The sequence below is a fragment of the Doryrhamphus excisus genome, linkage group LG3, assembly GCF_037039965.1.
Source record: "Doryrhamphus excisus strain RoL-2023G ecotype Guam linkage group LG3, RoL_Dexc_Guam_v1.1, whole genome shotgun sequence".
Taxonomy (NCBI): domain Eukaryota; kingdom Metazoa; phylum Chordata; class Actinopteri; order Syngnathiformes; family Syngnathidae; genus Doryrhamphus; species Doryrhamphus excisus.
Genome location: NC_136359.1, coordinates 16,545,242 through 16,565,880, shown reverse-complemented (window position 1 = coordinate 16,565,880; position 20,639 = coordinate 16,545,242). Strand labels below are relative to the sequence as shown.

Here is a 20,639-nt window from a genome sequence, read left to right as displayed (position 1 = left end):
ACGTCACTTCCTTTAGCATTTTTTTTACGACAGCGCTTCTGTGACGTCACGTGTTGTTGTAGTTATCCATTTTTAAATGTATGAAAGTAAATGGTCAATAACAATACTTCTTATATGTAATATATTGAGAGGGGGTACATATTGTTTGCTGCCTTAAAATAGATTAAAATAGTCCGACCGGCTCTGGGCTCGTTCTGCACATGCGTTGAACCTATTGCATTTCCGGTGTCGTGCCAAAGTAGGCGTCCCAGATAAAAATTGTATCCCCTTCCGCGGGAGAGCACACGACTGCAGGGGGCGGAGCTGATGGTTTCCTTGCTTAGATATTGTCTTATTATATGGTTGATTACGATCATGCTTTCATTGTCAAATATAGGAATAGTAATACGAGACAGTTCTTTTGATTCTGCACATTACGTGTCGCCCAAGGTAATGGCGTTCACTGCACCGTATGACAATGTCGTTTATTATCCTTCTCTTTTTTTATTATGAAGTATAGTTTGGCGATGAGCCTACCAACTAAACCTAGGCTAAATACTCAGTGTACTCGATTCAAATGTGCTTTAATTAGGACCACTGACCTCCAGGACACTTGTAATCCAACAACTAGTTTGCCAACTCCAGTCACAAATCACCAACAAACTTAACAGTACGGCTATAGTTTCGTTTTGGTCAGGGTTCTTTTTTTATTAGCTGTAAGTGTCGACCAACAATGAAAATTTGTCATCTGTCCGCCTTGATGTTTCCACAGTTTTGCTGTCTCAAAAGTGGTGGTTTCAATGACAAAGTCTGGTTTCACCTTTTTTAATGAACCTTACCATTTACTATATTGTTTTTATTTATCAGAACAACAATACCAAAATGACGCGGCCGCACGGTGGACGATTCTCCGCTCTGGCATCTCTGTGTGGAGTTTGCATGTTCTCCCTGTGTATGCGTGGGTTTTCTCCAAGTACTCCGGTTTCCTCCCACATTCCATGAATTGGTGACTCCAAATTGTCCATAGGTATGAATGTGAGTGTGAATGGTTGTTTGTCTATATGTGCCCTGTGATTGGCTGGCCACCAGTCCAGGGTGTACCCCGCCTCTGGCCTGAAGACAGCTGGGATAGGCTCCAGCATACCTGTGACCCTTGTGAGGATAAGCGGCATAGAAAACGGATGGATGAACTATACTGAAATGTTAATAAAAGGGGTTAAATGAGGGCGTTGCAAAACATCACTTGTGTACATGTTGTTACTGTATAAAGTGCCTAAAATAACATACAGTATGTGCTATAGCTGCTTCATTATATGCATATTTTATTGAAAATTAAAATTTAGTACAAAACACAACAACCATCATATTCCAAAGAAAAACAATAGTCGTTGAGGACATTTGGTTACTGACCAGTAAACACCACAATGACACATCACTTCAAAACAGCAGTAGTAAGCATTATAGTAAACAATATAAAATAAATGATGTACATCAAGAATATGTGATTTGGGCTCTCTCAAAGTGTATTAATCATTAGAGCAGTAGGCAGTAGAATTTGTAATGTTGTTTTAACAATAGAGCTTGAGTATTGTGTTATCAGTCATCACGTGAGTCTGTGCATGTGTGTGTGTCTGCTTGACTGTGTGTCACCCAGTCTGGTGGAGGTCATCACAAGTCTAACAGTCTGTCACCATCACCTCGGAGTGAAGTCAGAGACGTTTGAAGACAAGAAGAAGCCATGGCTCTCCTACTGGAGCACCAGTTCAGGCCACTGCCAGCTGACAGACAAGTAGAAACCAGACCGTTTTTAGAAACAGTGTCATACCTTCCTCCATTTTTTGGTGAGTAATACCGCCTTGGAAACTTGCTAATGTTGTCTAGACTGTGCACACAATTAGTCAATTTATTTTATTGTATGTATTTATTGTGTATAACATTAGATAAGAGTGATATTATTATACATTAGTAATATTAAATATGTTTATGATGTAATTATTTTCCCTTTCAAGTGCTTCTGACTATTTGGTGATGTCTTATATGGAGTTTTCCACCATTAGGAATTGCTTGTTTGAGATTTGTCTCGTGTATACATATAAAATCCTTTCTAAATAGGCTTGTTTTAATCAAATCCTCAACATTTTACATCACATTCTCTTCATCAGACTTCCTTCTGATTGTTTTATCATGCATAATTTAATTGACCGCCCTGGATTTGAAGGAAATTGATTAGTACGGTGTCATGTTCCGCTTGCCCATTCACCAGTGCCAGGGCATCCTTGTGCCACTTCATTCTGTATTAATATGTCAAAGGTTCTCTATGGAAATTGCTACGTGAAACCTTTTGGAGGAACCAAATCTGTTGTCCATATTAAACGCTTTTCTCCTTGTCCCATTGTTTTTCCTGCCCTGGAAATTGCTCGGCCACGACCCGTTAAAGGCCCACTCAGCCGTTAAATGACTGGATGTGACTGGCAATTTGTGGGACTTTTTCTTTTGTTTTGTACCCCATTGTGTTCTTGTCATGTTCCTTTGCCACACGTCCACCATTAGTGTGGAGTGAGTAGAAAATAAGTAAAATGCTCTCAGTGCTTAAAAAACAAGATGTAATGTGCTGTCATGAGCAGGAAAGAGTTGACAGGGCCTGAAAGCCGTCCATGGGTCAAACTGAAGTCACGTGGGGTCCTCATATCTCACTCTACTGACATAGAATACACCACCAGTCTAGCCGCCTAATTAAGGCACACCTCATGATAATACCGTGAGTCAGGCAATATATTTTATTAATTGATCATTGTTTAATAATACATTTATTTTTATTTATTTATGTATTTATTTTTTATGTTTCTTTGTTTCATTTGTGGGGCTGCACGGTTTTCTCCGGGTACTCCGGGTTTGTTTCAACATTCCAAAAATATGTTAGGTTAATTGGTGACTCCAAATTGTCCATAGGTATGAATGTGAGTGTGAATGGTTGTTTGTCTATATGTGCCCTGTGATTGGCTGGCGACCAGTCCAGGGTGTACCCCGCCTCTTGTCCGAAGACAGCTGGGATAGGCTCCAGCATGTCCGTGATCCTTGTGAGGAAAAGCGGTAGAAAATGAATGAATGAATGTTTAATAATACATTTATTTTTATTTATGTATTTATTTTTTATGTTTCTTTGTTTCATTTGTGGGGCTGCACGGTTTTCTCCGGGTACTCTGGTTTCTTCCAACATTCCAAAAACATGCTAGGTTAATTGGTGACTCCAAATTGTCCATAGGTATGAATGTGAGTGTGAATGGTTGTTTGTCTATATGTGCCCTGTGATTGGCTGGCGACCAGTCTAGGGAGTACCCCACCTCTTGTCCGAAGACAGCTGGGATAGGTTCCAGCATGCCCGCAATCCTTGTGAGGAATAGCGGTATAGAAAATTGATGGATGGATATATGTAAATAGTTTTTTTTAATAATATTAAAAAAACATACAATATATAAAAATACCATAGTGGCCTAACCGAGTTTTCTGTATGTATGTGGCTCTTGGTGGATTTATGGTATGGGCAAGTTTATATGATGCTCCTTAATGTAACTTGTGAAGCATGTTAAAAAAAAAATGAAACCATGACCTATCTATTTATCGATCATAAAAGTTCTCTAAAGTTATGGATCAAACATGTGTCCCCAGACTGCCTTGGTCCGACTATCTTTGCCCCCATCAAAGCTGACATTTTAGGGAATATTACAGTAAGTGCTGCTGTATGTGTTTCTCATATAGGACCATTATATATACACTTTTTAAGTTGGGTAATATGTTAACACTGATTTTGTTTAGAAAATCAAGGCAGTCTATGACACCAACCCAGGACGCTACAGGACCCTTCAGCAAATATTGGAGGTGGAGAAAGAGATGCATGGTTCACAGTGGCCCAAAGTTGGAGCCACATTGGCGCTCATGTGGCTGAAAAGGTCATACAAGTTTTATTTTGATTGTGACATGTTTGTGTCTGTTGATTGAAGTCTGTGCCCATCTTCATTTCGCATGTGCCAAGGGGTCTACGCTTCATCCAAGTGTTCCTTCAAAGCCTGCTCGATGGTGAAAAGGACGAAAACAACCCAAACCTCATTAGAGTCAATGTGACCAAAGCATATGAACTGACATTGAAGCGATACCATAGTTGGTGGGTTCAACAGCTTTTCAGGGTGAGTCTGCGCACCTTTTTCCACATTTCATCAAAAAATCTGACTGTCAGTGGTGCACCGATCAGCTCTCCTTTTTTCTTTAGCACATAAAACATCAGAAAACATGCTAGCATTAATGCAAACTGCAACCACAATAATAAATATATTGTTAAATCAACATATTTTGGCCTACCTAATGTTGAGTATATGACACATTCTCCAAACCTTCATTTATTCATTCATTCATTTTCTACCGCTTATCCTCACGAGGGTCGCGGGCATGCTGGAGCCTATCCCAGCTGTCTTCAGGTGAGTGGCGGGGCACACCCTGGACTGGTCGCCAGCCAATCACAGGGCACATATAGACAAACAACCATTCACACTCACATTCATACCTATGGACAATTTGGAGTCACCAATTAACCTAGCATGTTTTTGGAATGTGGGAAGAAACCGGAGTACCCGGGAGAAAACCCATGCATGCACAAGGAGAACATGCAAACTCCACACAGAGATGCCTGATGGTGGATTTCATACTACTAATGAATAAAAAGAATAATTATTTGGTTATATATGCACCAACTCCAGATACTTATTATATACAGTGTATTATATACAGTGTGTACAAATATACCCTGCATAAAATGGCTATAATTTCTAAATATTTAATGGCATATTTATGTGCAACCTATTAAATTAAAGGTGAAATTCAAGTTACTTTGAATAAGATGGCGGTGTTTGCTTTTAGGCAGCTCTGTTTGCCGCTCCATACAAGTCGGACTTCCTGAAGGCACTCTCAAAAGGCCGGGAAGTGAAGGAAGAAGAATGTTTGGAGAAAGTCAAAAAATTCCTGGTCAACTTCTCCGCCACCGTTGATGTTATATATGAGCTGTATAACAAAATGAACGCCGATCTTGACTACCGAGTGTGATTGTAAGACAGGCCTTTGCCCTCCAGTTGCACTATGCATGGTCTGAAGGAGGTTCTGTCTTTACAAATATATTGTCTGTGTACTTTTGTGTCTTTGGTCATCTGCTGACTCTCACTTTAGATCACTTTATTTTATAAAAAAAAACAAGCTGTTGGCTAAAAATGGACACCCCATGGACTGTCGTGTGCTCAGGTGTACTTCAATGCTATTGAAAATGTTAATTTTGTACTCCTCCAAAAGCATCTTCTACATTCAGATCTCAATAAATCTCTACATTAAAGTATAGTTTTAAAACCTCATACTCAAATACCTTGTGCAGATGTTTTTCTGCTGAATGAGTGGACATTAGGTGTGTGCTACAATATTTACTATTTTTTTCCTGTTTCAAAATATTGGAACTAATAAATTATGAAAAAAATCCACAATTAAATTATAGCAAATCAATGAGAACATCTCAGTTCATCTCACAGATTCCAGTCATCCCCTGTTATCAGAGGCGTGCCTCAAGGCTCTATCCTAGGACCCATCCTCTTTATCATTTACCTTCTCCATCTCTGCAATATCTTCTGTAAATCTAACATCCATTTCTATTCCTTTGCGGATGACACCCAGCGCTACCTCTCGAGCAAACGAAATGAAAAAAACCAAATTCCATCCGCTCTTCCTTCTCCCTCACCACCTCAGATTTTCTTAAACTCGACTGTGATAAAACATAAGTCCTTCTCAATCAGAAGTTCTAAGTCTACATTATTCAAAGTAGACTGTCTCAGCATCGACAACGCCATGGTCGCCACCTCCCCTCTGGTTAAGAGTCTGGGTGTCATCCTCGATAGCTTGCTGTCATTCCATTCCCATATCAATAACATTACCCAGTCTACTTCCATTTTACTGCAACTCTCTCCTCATCTTCAATTGGTCCAGAGCTCAGCCGCCTCAGCTGCCTGCATCATCACCCCCATCTTGCAGCACCCCCACTGGCTTCCTGTCACAACCAGAATTGAATTCAAAATCCTGGCCATCAGTGAACTATTCAAAACATTTTTTGTCTTAATTTAAATTTTTATGGACTACAGCTCAAGAAAACCCCAAGATACATGGGTTATAATATCTGGAGGAAGACTAGAGAGGCACAGGACAGAAATATGAATATTTGATGAAATATTCAAATTTTTTGACACATTGATTTTCATGAGTTAAATGCTATAAATATTGAATGAAATATTTTTTGAATGATATTACGGAATAAAATTAACTTTTAAACATTTGACATGGCTCTGTACATTAATCTCTACAATTTATTTAAATGCAACTAAGTGAACACTATTATTGAAGGCTCTGTTCAGAGGCGTCATCAAGCGGCCATTGATGGTACTGCACCTCCAACTTCCCTAGTCATCTTAACTTTGGGGCCAAGAAGTGCTTGGAACTTCACTCCGCCCTAAACCACTGAAATGAAGCACTGAAAGAAGCATACCTTGTTCTCCCGGACTTTTCCATCGTTGGGGCTGTTTTTAGCTAAAACACAACTGTCAACTTAAGTCTGAGGCAGTCTAGAATTCAACTTTGAGGGGGTGAAAAACTGCGGATAATCATGAAGAAGACGACAAAAAAATAAAATAGAAGGTAAAGTACTCCTTTTGTTCATGCTTTTTTTTATTTAAAAAAAAACACACACAAGAGCCTTCTATTATTACCGTTATTAACAGTATCACTTTAAAATATTTTTGTAGTCAACTCAAATTTCGCTATGGTTATTATTTATCCTGTTAATGGTTTGCGATATTAAACCAGTTTAAATCAATATCTAGTGTTTTTAGTGTCAAACAGCAATGCCGTGGTGTTTCTGAGATGCTGTCATGTCACATCAACAGAACAGGAAATAGTAGTTTGAATGTAGTATTAAATGTATTAAATGTGGGAGCTGTGGCTAAGGTGCCCCCACATATTTACTTATTTAGACAGCTGGAGTCAACTGTGTTGTTTATTACTTCATTTATTTTCGAACATTTATGAAGATCATCACCTCTTGTGTGTGTGTGTGTTCACTATGAAATGTGAAGTGAAGTGCAACGGCATGATAATCCAGTGTGTGTTTGTGTGTGAGTCATGGCGCTCCATCAGCTAGTTATCCCCCCCTTTCCGTCCCTCTGGTGTTTGTCTTGCTCCTTTTCAGGGTTTAGATTAGATTACAATGACAGGAGACAATGCAGTATTTGAGGGGATGCTTTGAAGGATGACATGTTGTATATACGCCCCTGGTGACCATATCAGCTACATGTGTGTTTATGTTCCCACATAGGCTGGGAAATGAGAGATTATTCTGTGTTACAGTAAATGTGGCATGATTTTGCGTGCGGGTCCCTCTGACCAATAACAGAGTAGACTTAACAGTCATGTTATTTCTTTTGGCATCGTCTTTGCTATGTTTTCCACATTTCCAAACATCATACAACAGCGCTTTTTATGTTGCTCAGACATTTCTGAAACTTTAATAATTGACCTTGCAGTAACGCCTATTTGTTATTTTTAGGCTGCCCACATGCTTCACCATCATTTCCACTCCACCTGAAGAGGAATTTGGCACTCCGTCGTGATAGGGATGAATGAGGTACGGAAGCCTTGAATGCCAACCTTTAAAAAAGATAAATGGACATACAGTATTTAGGTCTGTTTGCTGTGTCTCGCTTTAGTTCTCCTTTGCCATTGTGACATTGAGGAAGAATGGAGTGCCACCATTGTTACTTTGCAAACAACCAGGAAAAAGACAGTTTACATAATATCTGACATGTCACATGAGAAAAGCAAATAAATATCAATTTGAGAGAACAGTTAAAATGAAAATTAGGAAACTTGACTTTTTGATGACCTCAGATGATTTACAATGTTGGACAATGTAGTTTACAGCCACCTTGACAAGCTAATTGCTGATACTCTATCCATTAGCTTCACATCACGTATGTGTTCATTCCACCACAGGAGATATAATAATAATATAATATAATAATATCAGCATATCGTCAAAAAAGCCAATATCGGACATCCCTAATTAATATCTTACATTTTTGAAAAACCAGTGGTGAATGATGACTGTATTTCACATCATGCTCAGCGACTCAGTATTATTGTGTTGATTCCAGGGCCGCTCTGCAACAACCCTCCTGAGAAGGTGCCACCTCGCCCTGTCCAAGGCTGACACCGTCAGAGAAACCCTCTCCGTCGACCCTGCCGATGGTGTTGGTGCTCAGCTTGAGAATGAAGCGGCCTTCCCCTTGTCTGAATTTTCAGACATATTTGACAGTGCAGAGGGTTCCCCGTCTACTCAAGATACTGGTCAGGATGCAGTCCAGGGGCTGGTGGCTCAACCTGGCCAGCCTGTGGACGGCAGACAAAACCTGCGGATGAAGTTTCAAGGTGCTTTCAAGAAGGGCATTTCCAACCCCATGGATCTCCTGGAATCCACCATATATGAATCAAATGTGGTTCCAGGTCCAAAGAAAGCCCCCATGGACTCGCTCTTTGACTATGGAACCTACAGGAGCACAAGCAACCAGAAACGGCGAAGGAAGAAGCTGCCCAGAGGGTGAGAAGGCATCTTCATTCATTCATTTTCTACCGCTTTTCCTCACAAGGGTCACAGGGGTGCTGGAGCCTATCCCAGCTGTCTTCGGGCGTGAGGCGGGGTACACCCTGGACTGGTCGCCAGCCAATCACAGGGCACATATAGACAAACAACCATTCACACTCACATTCATACCTATGGACAATTTGGAGTCGCCAATTAACCTAGCAGGTTTTTTGGAATGTGGGAGGAAACCGAAGTACCCGGAGAAATGCACGGGGAGAACATGCAAACTCCACACACTAGCTGTGAGGTCTGCGCGCTAACCACTAGACCACTGTGCCGCCCGAGAAGGCATCTTGATGACATTAATTGACACTAAGAAACACAACACTTCATCGAGAACTTATCCACTCAACTATTAAGTAAAATGTTGATTTATGAGTGAAATTTCTTGCCATTGGGACAAGGCTTGTAAAAATAACGTCATAGAAAACTCCTAGAAGTGGCACTCTGTGGACAGAGGTGAGGCTCACACACACTGTGGGCTTCTTTCACTCAACTAACAGAGAAGATGTTGTTGGTTGCTCCTGCTGCCGTTGAGGTAATATTTAGGCTGCCTCCACCCAGCACACGCCTTGCTCACAGACATCTAGACTATCTCGGCAAAAGTATTAGTACACCCAGCCAGTACATCTACAGAAAGTAAAAGTAGAATAAAATATGGAGTCGGTCTTCCCCCTTTGTAGGTATAACAGTTTCCACTCTTCTGGTAACACTCTTGCCCACAGAACTCATCTAATCAATGGGCTGTGCGTGCGGGTGCAATCATGCTGGAGCAGAAAAGGGCCTTCCCTAAACTGTTCCTGGAAGCATAGAACCATTGAGATTGAGTGGTCTTATCTTAATTAGACTTTTTTCCCATATAGTGTATTTACTAAAGGACTGTGTGTGCAAAATGTTTCTATTAGTGGCTGCATTCTATTAGGGGTTTTTGTAATTAAAGAAAAAATAGCCTGCATGTTAGCTTTGTGTTATCGGGGACAATGCATATTTTTAGCATGAATTAACTTGTTCCTCCATTTTGCATTTTTGTTGTTTTTATTAATTTTTCTTCAAAAAATTCAACCTTATTGTCATACATGTATTTTCTTTTAAAGGGGACATATTAGTTCATTTTCAGTTCTTTGCATTGAGGATCTAGATCTTCCAGAATCTGCACCTATTCCAGCTGTATTTCTTTCAATTTCCAAAACAATCTCTCCCCAGTGCTCCTGAGGACTTCCGGACTACTGCCGAACCCCATTCTGTCTGTTTAGGAGTTGATAATAAATGAATAAACACATTGGGAAACTACTTGAGAAGTGGTTAGGAGCTACTTGTAGCTCATGAGCGACTGGCTGGAGATCCCCGACTTACAGTGTAGGAACTCAAAGATTGGTAACGTAGGTCCGCATTTAGTGAGCGCAGGAAATCTTGCCACAACATCAGTAGTGGAAATCTGTTTTTTTGTAGGACTACCAGTGTTTAAAAAAATGGGGTAGACCATTGACTGTGGTGGAAAAAAGCTATGAGTAACTCCAGACATCTGTGAGGTTGTAATTTGCACCCCGCTGTCTGTATGCACACTCTATAATGCTACAAAGACAACCATTTATTCATTCATTCATTCATTTTCTACCGCTTTTTCCTCACGAGGGTCGCGGGGGTGCTGGAGCCTATCCCAGCTGTCTTGGGGCGAGAGGCGGGGTACACCCTGGACTGGTCGCCAGCCAATCACAGGGCACATATAGACAAACAACCATTCACACTCACATTCATACCTATGGACAATTTGGAGTCACCAATTAACCTAGCATGTTTTTGGAATGTGGGAGGAAACCGGAGTACCCGGAGAAAACCCATGCATGCATGGGGAGAACATGCAAACTCCACACAGAGATGGCCGAGTGTGGAATTGAACCCTGGTCTCCGAGCTGTGAGTTCTGCACGCTAACCACTCGACTGCCGTGCCGCCCGACAACCATTTACTTACACAAAATAAACACACATATAAATTGTTACTTATAGCTTGCGCTTCTGTGTCCTCTGTGACCGACTTATGTTGGAAAGCCATCGGACTTCGGCAACAGTTTGTTTGGTGGAAAGTCCAGCTTCGCCCATGCTCACAAAACAGTCAAATATTTTTCTCTTTCTGGCCTGGAATCATCAATTCCAACCACTTCTGCCTGTTGCTTGGCTCTTTCTTTAGCTGAAACAAACATGGAGGAAGCTAGTGCTCCTTGATAACACTGTTTGTGTTGTTTTTATTTGTTGCATCTTACATTTAACACATGACACTTAGTGTTTATGTGTTTTCATAGTAAAACAGAGACATCCGGTGAGGATGGTCCAAGTGAGGACCCACCTAAGGTTATGAAAGTATTCAACCGCTCTCTTCTCTTCGACTGTGTGTCACGTGGGGACCCCGAGGCAATGGAGGGTCTCTTGGAGTACTTGCAAAATAACGACAAGAGGCTGACAGATGAGGAGTTCCGAGGTAAGGCTGTGAGGAAGGTGTGGAAGTACAGGATTTAAGTGTGTGACTAGGTCTTTTGCTCTGAAACAGAACCCATTGTTATCTCCACCTTGTTGACTTTTGACTTTCGTTGTCCGCCCTTCCTCTGTGCTCTTTGCTGTGTTTGACCCAGATAGAGGTGAACGGGAAAAGGTGATGATGTCATAGACTTTGTCCTACCAAAGGGCTGGCCCAAGAAAAGCTTCCCGTGTGTGCTTAGGCATCTTTTTTAGGATTATAACAAGGAGTTGAGAAAAATCACAGCAAACTGTTGCCTCTTTGAGGCCGCTAAACAGTATTTAGGATAAAATAGACAAAAAAAAGGCTTTAGACATAGATATTGTACATACATGCTGTATGCACAATATAATAAGATTTAATCCAAGAGGCTTATTGCAAGATAGATAGAAACAATGTGATATATTGGGCTACAAAAAGGGGTGTTTTTAATATTTTGTCCCTTGTTTGTAGCTAATGAAGGTCAGAGATAGAGTGCAGGTAGAGTATAATGTTGGAGAACAATATGCAATACAAAGTGGCCCTTGAGCATTCTGTAAATGAAAATGTAGAACAGATATATTACACCAACGTCTTCTACATGTATTAGTTGTAGCTAAAGCCTTTCTCTGTGTTTTTATGTCATTTTCCCACCAGAGCCATCCACTGGTAAAACATGTCTCCCTAAAGCCCTGTTGAACCTCTACAGTGGTCAGAATGACACCATCCCATTGCTGGTTGACATAGCAGAGAAGACTGGGAACCTCAGAGAATTTATCAACACACCTTTCAGGGATGTCTACTATAGAGGTATGCATATTCAGTCATCTCTTCTATCTCCTTGTTTCAGAAAGGTATTCATTCATAAATTGTTCTGTTTCATGGTTGGATATGGCCTATTAGTAAAAGAATATGCATATTTAAGAAAATGTTGCATATTTTGTGGCATAAAATAAGCATGTTTCATTTTAGAAATTAAATAATCTAAAACACATACAAATACAAAGCATTGATAAGGTAGATTCAAATTGTGAATGTAGTATTCTTCACTGGTCACACACACCAGGCTTGATTGCAAAACAACAGGCTTTTATTGCAGGTACAACAAGGAAAGTAGGTTAAAGGGGAACTGGACTTTTTTGTAATTTTGCCCATCATTTACCAACCCTATGTGAAACATATTTATTTCCCTTTTTTGTGCATTCTAGCGTGAGAAAACAAGTTAATTTCAGCTAGCTATGCCGTCATTGGGATACAGCTATTTCGACTATGAGCCCTCTAAAAAAAACTCCAACAATGTTGCTTTTCATTCTTGCCTGGATAGGCAACATCTTAAACAGTTAAGGGGACACTTGATGTCACAGATATAACTCCACTTTATAAGACACCTGCCCTTAAGTTCTCCTAGTGAGACAAACCTATTTTTCTTTCTCATACTTTTTGAATATTTCAAATATGCCTTTGCACATAAATTAACATGTTTGTTTGTCAGGCCAGACGGCACTCCACATCGCCATCGAACGGCGCTGTAAGCAGTATGTGGAACTGCTGGTGGAGAAAGGAGCTGATGTTCATGCACAGGCCAGAGGACGCTTCTTCCAGCCTAGAGATGAGGGTGGCTACTTTTACTTTGGTAATAACCTTCGTCTAAGTGATCATACACTCTTTTTTGCACATTCTCTGCATTCATCACGGCTGGTCAGTACAGAATAGTACCTACTTGGTAAATGTTCTTGGCAGAGTACCACCGTTTCCCTTTTTTTTTTTTAAACTGGCAAAGACACTGCCTCCCACTTCTACCTAAGACTCCACCTTCCACAGCAGCTTCTTGAATGCTTCTTGGCATTACTTAACTAACACATGAACAGTGTGTCATGTGTTTGGTGTGTGTGTGTGTGTGTCAGAAGAAAGATGTCTGTGTTCTGCAGTGGAAAGTAAACATCCTGTGTTCCTGTGTTGGGCGGGAAGGACCTCACCTACAGTGAAACTAAACACTGCCCTCTGTTGGTAGATATGGTGGATGCATTGTATCGCATTCTACAAATATCCAGTGCAAAAGCTGTATCAGAGGAATAATGTAGTTAATTTATGCAATAATAAGTCTATTATTGTGGTTGTAATGTGGCATCACTGTGATATTGGTGATATTGAGCATAGTTATCTTTGTAAACACATTTTTTGGTCATTAAGTAAATTAAACTATTGTGAATAAACAATAGGCAAACTAAAAGAATGAATAATCAGTATTAGATATGGAGAAGGGGGAGGGTTAAGCTCTGATTTGTACTACTCCTTTACGGCCATGTTGACATGTGCAACTGTAACTTCATGAATAAATAAACCATACCCTACCAAATAAACTAAAAGCCAAACTAAAATGAATACAAGTACATTAAAATAAGGGAAATGTTATTTAAACTGGTGACAATAAAATGTATTTCAATATTTACCACCAGCACTAAAGTGACATTAGCATTTTTTTGCAAGGTCCACTCAATGTAAACACTTTGTTTATATTTGATTATTGACGTGCATTTTCCTCCTCAGCCATCACACACTAGATGATTTCTATTTGCTGGTAACACACTTGTCATTCCCAAATCCCAAAATGTTCACGCGCAGTGTGAGTAATTTGCCGCGGAGCTTTGCAGCGAGGTGAACAGGAACCTGGCAGGGCTGATGGCTAATGGGATTTCCACTCACGCTAACACTCTGCATGCACCCGTGCAAATCCATGAAGAGGAACGTTTCTATGTGAGGTGACAAAGTAATCTGTCACCCATAGCAACAGCTCATTTTCTGCAGCTGCTTTTGGCACTCTTGGCGCCAATACGTCCCCTCCCTCCAACAGCTGCTAATTGTGCTGTTTTCATAGCAGGGATTTAAGTCCAATCTTTGATCCATGTTTAGTATGCTTTGTAAAAACAAACAGAAGCCTAATTAACCCTCCTGTTGATTAGCACGTGTTAATTTTCAACTGTTCCCTCGGCCTCCCGCAGGTGAGCTGCCTCTGTCGCTGGCCGCATGTACCAACCAGCCTAACATTGTACACTACCTGATCGAGAATCCCCACAAGAAAATCGACCTGCGGCGGCAAGATTCCCGTGGTAACACAGTTCTCCACGCCCTGGTTCACATCGCCGACAACACCAAGGACAACACTCGTTTCCTCACGAAGATGTATGACTTGCTTCTAATCAAGAGTGCCAAACTATACCCAGACTGCAGCCTGGAGAGTGTGCTCAACAACGATGGCATGTCACCGCTTATGATGGCCGCCAAGCTGGGCAAGATAGGGGTAAGGATGATGGAAAAAGGGCCCCGTTAGTACTAGAATGAGGCTTAGCTTAGGCTACAAAACAACTCATTTGGATGAGCACCAATCACGACGCATTCAGAGACACGCAGTATGTGACAATCCTGGTTCCACCTTATAGCCAGGTCTGCATCAACATTTAAAAAAAGTATGCAAGGGCCACTTTTTGCATTTACATTTTTTAGGAACCTATTATGCTCATTTTTGTAACCTTAAATTGAGTTGTGGACTTCTATAGAGCAGCTACACACAATAACCCGCACAGAAAACTTTCTAGATCTTCCAGATTCTGCACCTTTCCATGGACTTCCTGCTTCCGACCCAAACAGTTTAATTTACTCCACCTCTTACTTTCCTCTTTCCACTCAGCCATGATTGGTCACACTCCCAAGTGCTCCAGAGGACTTCCGGATATGTTTTGACTAATAATACGTCATATCCAACTAAACCAGGGGTCTCAAACTCAATTTACCTGGGGGCCACTGGAGCTAGGGTCTGGGCAAGGCTGGGCCGCATCAGGTTTTCAAAAAAAAAAAAACGCACATATTACAAACAGAAAAATATACAAACTTTTTCAGTGCTTTGGTTCCGATTTTCTACAATAAAAGCGCTGATAAAACATTCCACTTTTCTCAAATATCTTACTTTTAATTTTTCTGCACAAAATAAGATTAAAAATAAATAAACAAATCAAGAATAAAGAAAATCAATCAATCAGTAATAAATAAATATAATAATAATAATAAAACGGCAAATAATGAAAACTTAAGAAACCACATATAGTTGGTGGGTAGACAAATTATTTTTTTCAGATTAAAATTAACAAAGCATTATTAGAGCCCTGTAGACATGACAAAACACAACAATAGTCACATTTATACTTTTTTAATTTACAACATATGGCGCAACTGCAGGGTCTTGAGACGGTAGCCTTCAAGTTATTTCCTAAAACTTACCACTTCCACACGGATAGGGAGGATAACTATTAACAGTTATTTAACCTTTAACATGAACATTAATCAAACATAATAATTTTTTCTGGGTACATGATACCATACAGCATCCATATCAAACTTGCGCGGGCCACACTAACATTAAACTTTCATATCAAGGCGTGGGCCTCAAACTAGTGTCCTGCAGGCCACATTTGGCCCGCGGGCCGCGTGTTTGAGACTCCTGAACTAAACCAACATGATTTATTCGTAGATATATTTTTTTTAAACCATGATAGAGTGAAGCCGTGAAATTTGAATGTGGTAAAGTACAACTGTATGGTGAATTGTGACAAAATGAAGGAATTCAAAAACATACTACTATACAATTATTTCATCTATAAGAGGAACGAAAAATTATCCTTCAGTGCTTAGTGCGTGTTGTCACATTATGTCGTGATATTGTTCATTTGACAGGTTTTTCAACACATCATTCGTCGTGAAATCAAGGACGAGGACGTCCGTCATCTGTCACGTAAATTTAAGGACTGGGCTTACGGACCGGTGTACTCCTCCCTCTATGATCTGTCTTCATTGGACACATGTGGAGAGGAGCCATCAGTACTGGAGATCCTCGTTTACAACAGTCGCAATGAGGTAAAAACAACCCCCGAGCATCCACCAATAGCCAAAATAAATACAGTTTCTTCCAAGTCTATTAAAAACTTCATGTTCGGGGTCCTCTTATCAGACCCGCCATGAGATGCTGGCAGTGGAGCCTATCAATGAACTGCTGAGGGCCAAGTGGCAGAAATTTGCAGCTGTGACGTTTTACATCAGCGTCGTTTCCTACCTCCTCACTATGATCACCTTCACCCTGGTGGCTTATCACCACCCCACACAGGGATCGGTGGGTAGCAAAAAAAACCAACAATGAGAAGCACTGAGGTAGAAATAAACAAGAGATAATATGTTTTTTACACTCTAAGATAGCTACAGTATAAATTTAACAATGTGTTTATTGTTGTTGGTGTAGAACGTGTTTAGAAATATAATGCAGTAAATAATAAAACAGTGTTCCCCTCCAGTGTTGATTTTCTCATTCATTCTAATTGATGGAAGAATAAATAGAGCTAAATCGTGTCAGTTACTATATTATTATTATTATTTTATTATTAAATACATGTAGTTGTAGTTTTTTTAGGTTGTATTTTCACATTCCTTTGAATTTAACTAAATATACCTGACTGCCTCGCAGCCCCCATACCCATACACAACATCTACTGACTACTTGAGGATGGTGGGAGAAGTCATCACCTTAGCATCCGGAATCTTCTTCCTCCTAACGAACGTGAGTCCACATTAAATGTTTGATGGCTGGTTGCTCACTTGAGTTTGTTGTTGCGTTTATGGAAATGCGTCCGCAACTTGTCATAGATTAAGGACCTCTTCTTGAAGAAGTGCCCTGGGGTGAAGTCGTTATTTATTGATGGATCCTTTCAACTGTTGTAGTAAGTCTCACACTGCCTCCGACACCCACATCTTTCCTCACATCCTATTCTGCATCGTCTTAATTGAACCGTCTAGTTGAACTCCTCCCTACCATGTTTACATCGCTAATTAAATCCACAGCTTAAACAATGGGTACTTAATGTCAAACAGGCTTGTGAATTTGCATGAATGTAATGTAATGTTTATACTGTGTCTGTTCCAGTTTCATTTACTCTATACTGATCATAGTCACCGCTGCTCTCTACCTGTCTGGCATTGAGGCCTATGTGTCTGTTATGGTATTTGCTCTGGTCCTGGGCTGGATGAACACGCTTTATTTCACCAGAGGCCTCAAGCTCACCGGCACCTACAGCATCATGATACAGAAGGTGTGGTGCACGAATAGAGCTACAAAGCGTTGATGAAGCCTCAATTGCAACTAAAATATGTTTGGTTTTGCTTCCCAGATTTTATTTAAAGACCTTTTCAGATTTCTGCTGGTGTACGTTCTCTTCATGATTGGATATGCATCGGGTAAGCTGCCTGTTGTCTAACCTAACAGCTTATTTTAAATACATTCATCTTTATCTATTTTCCACCAGTGCGGAACAAAGATTACAGTTTTATTCTGAAAATGTTGCAGCAGTATTTGCCCCAAAATAGCATCACCTGCTCTAACACTGACAAAAATGTATAAAGTATAGTTCACCACTGATTCAGCATTCATGCCCACGCATATTTGCATATTTATTTTCTCTGCTTTAAGTAGATCTAAATAGATGTTTTGGTAACTTAAATAGAAAGTGGTTTGATGGCACTATCTACAGGAGTAAACAAATGCTACAGCTATGAATCCAGCAGAGGTGTCTCATAATATTTTTCAGTGCTTTGACAAGACATGATGTTGTGTTACTGCACATTTGACATTTTGTAAGTACTACACGGCTGTAATTACATGGCTGTAATTGTTTCTTAGTGTGTACAACTCATTTATTCAAAGGGTATACAAAGGGTTTAGAATTAAACAGGCATTTGTAAGGCTTTTTATGGATGCGTCCTTAAGTTGCCTTTTTTTGGCATTCATTGGGGCCACCGAGATGCCTTTTTAAGTTGAACTATAGATGCATTGGTGTAGAACTCTACTGCATCAAATATGTTGGTTTAGCTCAGTGCTTCACAATTATTTTCAACTCGTAAATATTTTCTAACCTTCCATCAGCCTTGGTATCCCTCCTCACGGTGTGCCCGCCAGCCGGCACGGACTGTGAAGGAGGCTGCCCGACGTACCCCAAATGCAGGGACCCCGACACCTTCAGTACCTTTTTATTGGACCTCTTCAAGCTGACCATCGGGATGGGAGAACTGGACATGATCCACAGTGCTCAATATCCTGCAGTTTTCCTCATTCTGTTAGTGACTTACATCATCCTCACCTTTGTGCTGCTGCTCAACATGTTGATTGCCTTGATGGGGGAGACGGTGGGCCAGGTGTCTAAAGAGAGCAAGAAAATTTGGAAGCTGCAGGTGAGTTTTATTTAAATTCTTATTATTCTATTATTATTTGGATTCTTTATTTTGATACTTCCATTTTAGAAGGAGAATCAGGTATCAATAGTGCGATAGAGTACTGGATCTTATATGTTACTGCTCCTGCTCCAACTACTATTAATAATAAATACATAATGTCTGTTTGAAGTGGGCAACAACCATCTTGGACATTGAACGCTCATTTCCAGTTTGCATTCGAAAGTCCTTTCGAGTTGGCGAGATGGTGACTGTGGGCAAGAATTGGGATGGAACACCTGACCGACGCTGGTGCTTCAGGTATTTTTTTTTACACTAAAATGAATGTCCTGCTGTGTCAGGATATACGCTAACTACAGATCTCATAGAACAGTGGTTCATTTCCAAGATTAAACACTCTGTGAAGCATATTCGAAATACAGTAAACGAAACCATGACCGTGACTATACAGTTGAAAGTATAATCACATGTTTGAAAAGGGTGGATGAGGTGAACTGGTGCCACTGGAATCAAAACCTGGCAATCATCAATGAGGATCCAGGCAAGAGCGAGACCAGTCTGACCAACGGGCTTCAACAGAGTGTCAGAGGCTTGAGGAGAGGTGAGATTCCCACTGCAGACACATTCCACATGACAGTGACACTAATACAGATGCAAGAAAAATCCACTCTCTCTTTCCAGACCGCTGGTCCACTGTTGTTCCGCGAGTGGTGGAGTTAAGTCGGGGTCCGCGCCCTCGTGATCTGGTGATAGAGTTGGAGCCCCTGACGTCCAGGCACTGATGGCCACGGTGGAGTAAAGCTGTGATTCTTGTAACGAGACAGCAGAGGGTCGTTTTGCATGGAGGCGATCACTCTGCTGGGGACCATTAGATCAATAAGTGCACTCATTTGCACACATCACATGTGCCTTTTATTCACAGGACATTATTGTAAATACTACTTCCTGACAGCCTGGGGGGGTTGTACAGAGCAATCACAATGACAAGACATGTGCAACATGTCAAAGAATCTTCAATTTCTAGATAAAATACTACAATATTAATGCATCAATAACAGTTTTTATAAAACATATAAAATATTCTGTACCTCTGCATTTTACTCAGGGATTATTCCACACATCATTGAGTCATAGCTTGTACAGAATGCTAATTACTGCATTAGCAGTGCAAACATTGTTGAAAATCTATAAATACATAATCATAACAGGAGGAAAATATAGCAATAAATATTTATAGACTTAGCCAGGCTTGAGCTAAGGATTGTTTGTTTCTCTATATGATGTGATCATAAAGTTTGTATAAGTATATTCCTATATGACATTAATAGAATTGTTTTTAAATGTAACCATAGTGTCACGTCTCAGGCCGGCCAGCATATAGAAGGAAAACAATGCACTGTGCTCATTCCATATCTGCACAACAAAGACACAGTTGTGGCAAACATGGGCCCGATGAGCAAGGTTACTGTTGTCAAGCAAATGGAGACAATAGCCTTCCATGTAAGGGCTTGCCTTTGAATTGCCACAGTTATTGTTTGTCACAGCTGTGGGGTATTTGCATAATGGACGCTGAGGCCTATTATGTGCATCTCTCCATTTGCTGTGGTGTTTTCACTGCAGTTGGCTGCGTGCCCCGAACAGCGTCTTGTTTACAATATGTGCCACCCACCTTTATGTATACATTGCATGTATGTACATATTTGTGTTGTTGTGCTACAAGAGCAGTTGAAGGACCATGTGCAGTTCATTTGCACTGAATGAAGCGTTACTGTTGAAGGTCACAGGTCACATTTCACAACGTTTACATTTCTGTAATAGAAAGACTTGTTTTGTCTCATGTTGTTGCCACGAACAATAAACACGATGTTTGTGACTGAAGAAGCAAGCCCTTGAATTAAAATAGTATTCTCATATGTTCAGTAAATAAAGGTAATGATGAACAACAAATGAACAATTCTGAATTAAAAAAAAAATGGATATATTGTTGTTTGAGGTGTCCGGCTGTGGCCTGCTGGTGGCAGCAGAGGTCCATCCTTCATTGCTTTCTGGCGTGAGGCCTTCCTAGATGAAATGACAGGGACTGTTGGTGCACTTTTGAATTCATGTATAAATATGACATTTTTAGTGCAAACTCTCATTACCATAATGGCTTATAATTGGTAAAAATCTGCACACCTTTTAAATAGTTTTCTG

At 40.4% G+C, this 20,639-nt stretch overlaps 2 protein-coding genes across 3 annotated transcripts; both read left to right on the top strand.

Moving 5' to 3' along the window:
- The first annotated feature begins 238 nt into the window (after nucleotides 1–238).
- Nucleotides 239–6,243, top strand: gltpa (glycolipid transfer protein a). Its single transcript, XM_058069542.2, has 6 exons — nucleotides 239–429; nucleotides 1,634–1,820; nucleotides 3,646–3,704; nucleotides 3,793–3,926; nucleotides 4,010–4,160; nucleotides 4,888–6,243. Exons 2-6 carry the CDS (start codon nucleotides 1,718–1,720, stop codon nucleotides 5,068–5,070), a joined length of 630 nt encoding a protein of 209 aa, XP_057925525.2. The 5' UTR covers nucleotides 239–429; nucleotides 1,634–1,717; the 3' UTR covers nucleotides 5,071–6,243.
- A 257-nt stretch (nucleotides 6,244–6,500) lies between these two features.
- On the top strand, nucleotides 6,501–20,399 carry trpv4 (transient receptor potential cation channel, subfamily V, member 4). 2 transcript variants are annotated; one of them, XM_058069536.2, is made up of 18 exons: nucleotides 6,501–6,693; nucleotides 7,601–7,678; nucleotides 8,208–8,481; nucleotides 8,557–8,650; nucleotides 10,993–11,168; nucleotides 11,841–11,993; nucleotides 12,676–12,816; nucleotides 14,183–14,481; nucleotides 15,909–16,088; nucleotides 16,183–16,341; nucleotides 16,690–16,782; nucleotides 16,869–16,942; nucleotides 17,146–17,311; nucleotides 17,390–17,456; nucleotides 18,142–18,446; nucleotides 18,619–18,746; nucleotides 18,926–19,047; nucleotides 19,128–20,399. In XM_058069536.2, the coding sequence occupies exons 2-18, from the start codon at nucleotides 7,670–7,672 to the stop codon at nucleotides 19,226–19,228; spliced, it is 2,541 nt and encodes an 846-aa protein (XP_057925519.2). In that variant the 5' UTR covers nucleotides 6,501–6,693; nucleotides 7,601–7,669; the 3' UTR covers nucleotides 19,229–20,399. The 2 variants fall into 2 exon arrangements, with proteins under 2 accessions (XP_057925519.2, XP_057925518.2); XM_058069535.2 differs by having other exon boundaries at nucleotides 8,208–8,650.
- Nucleotides 20,400–20,639: the final 240 nt, after the last annotated feature.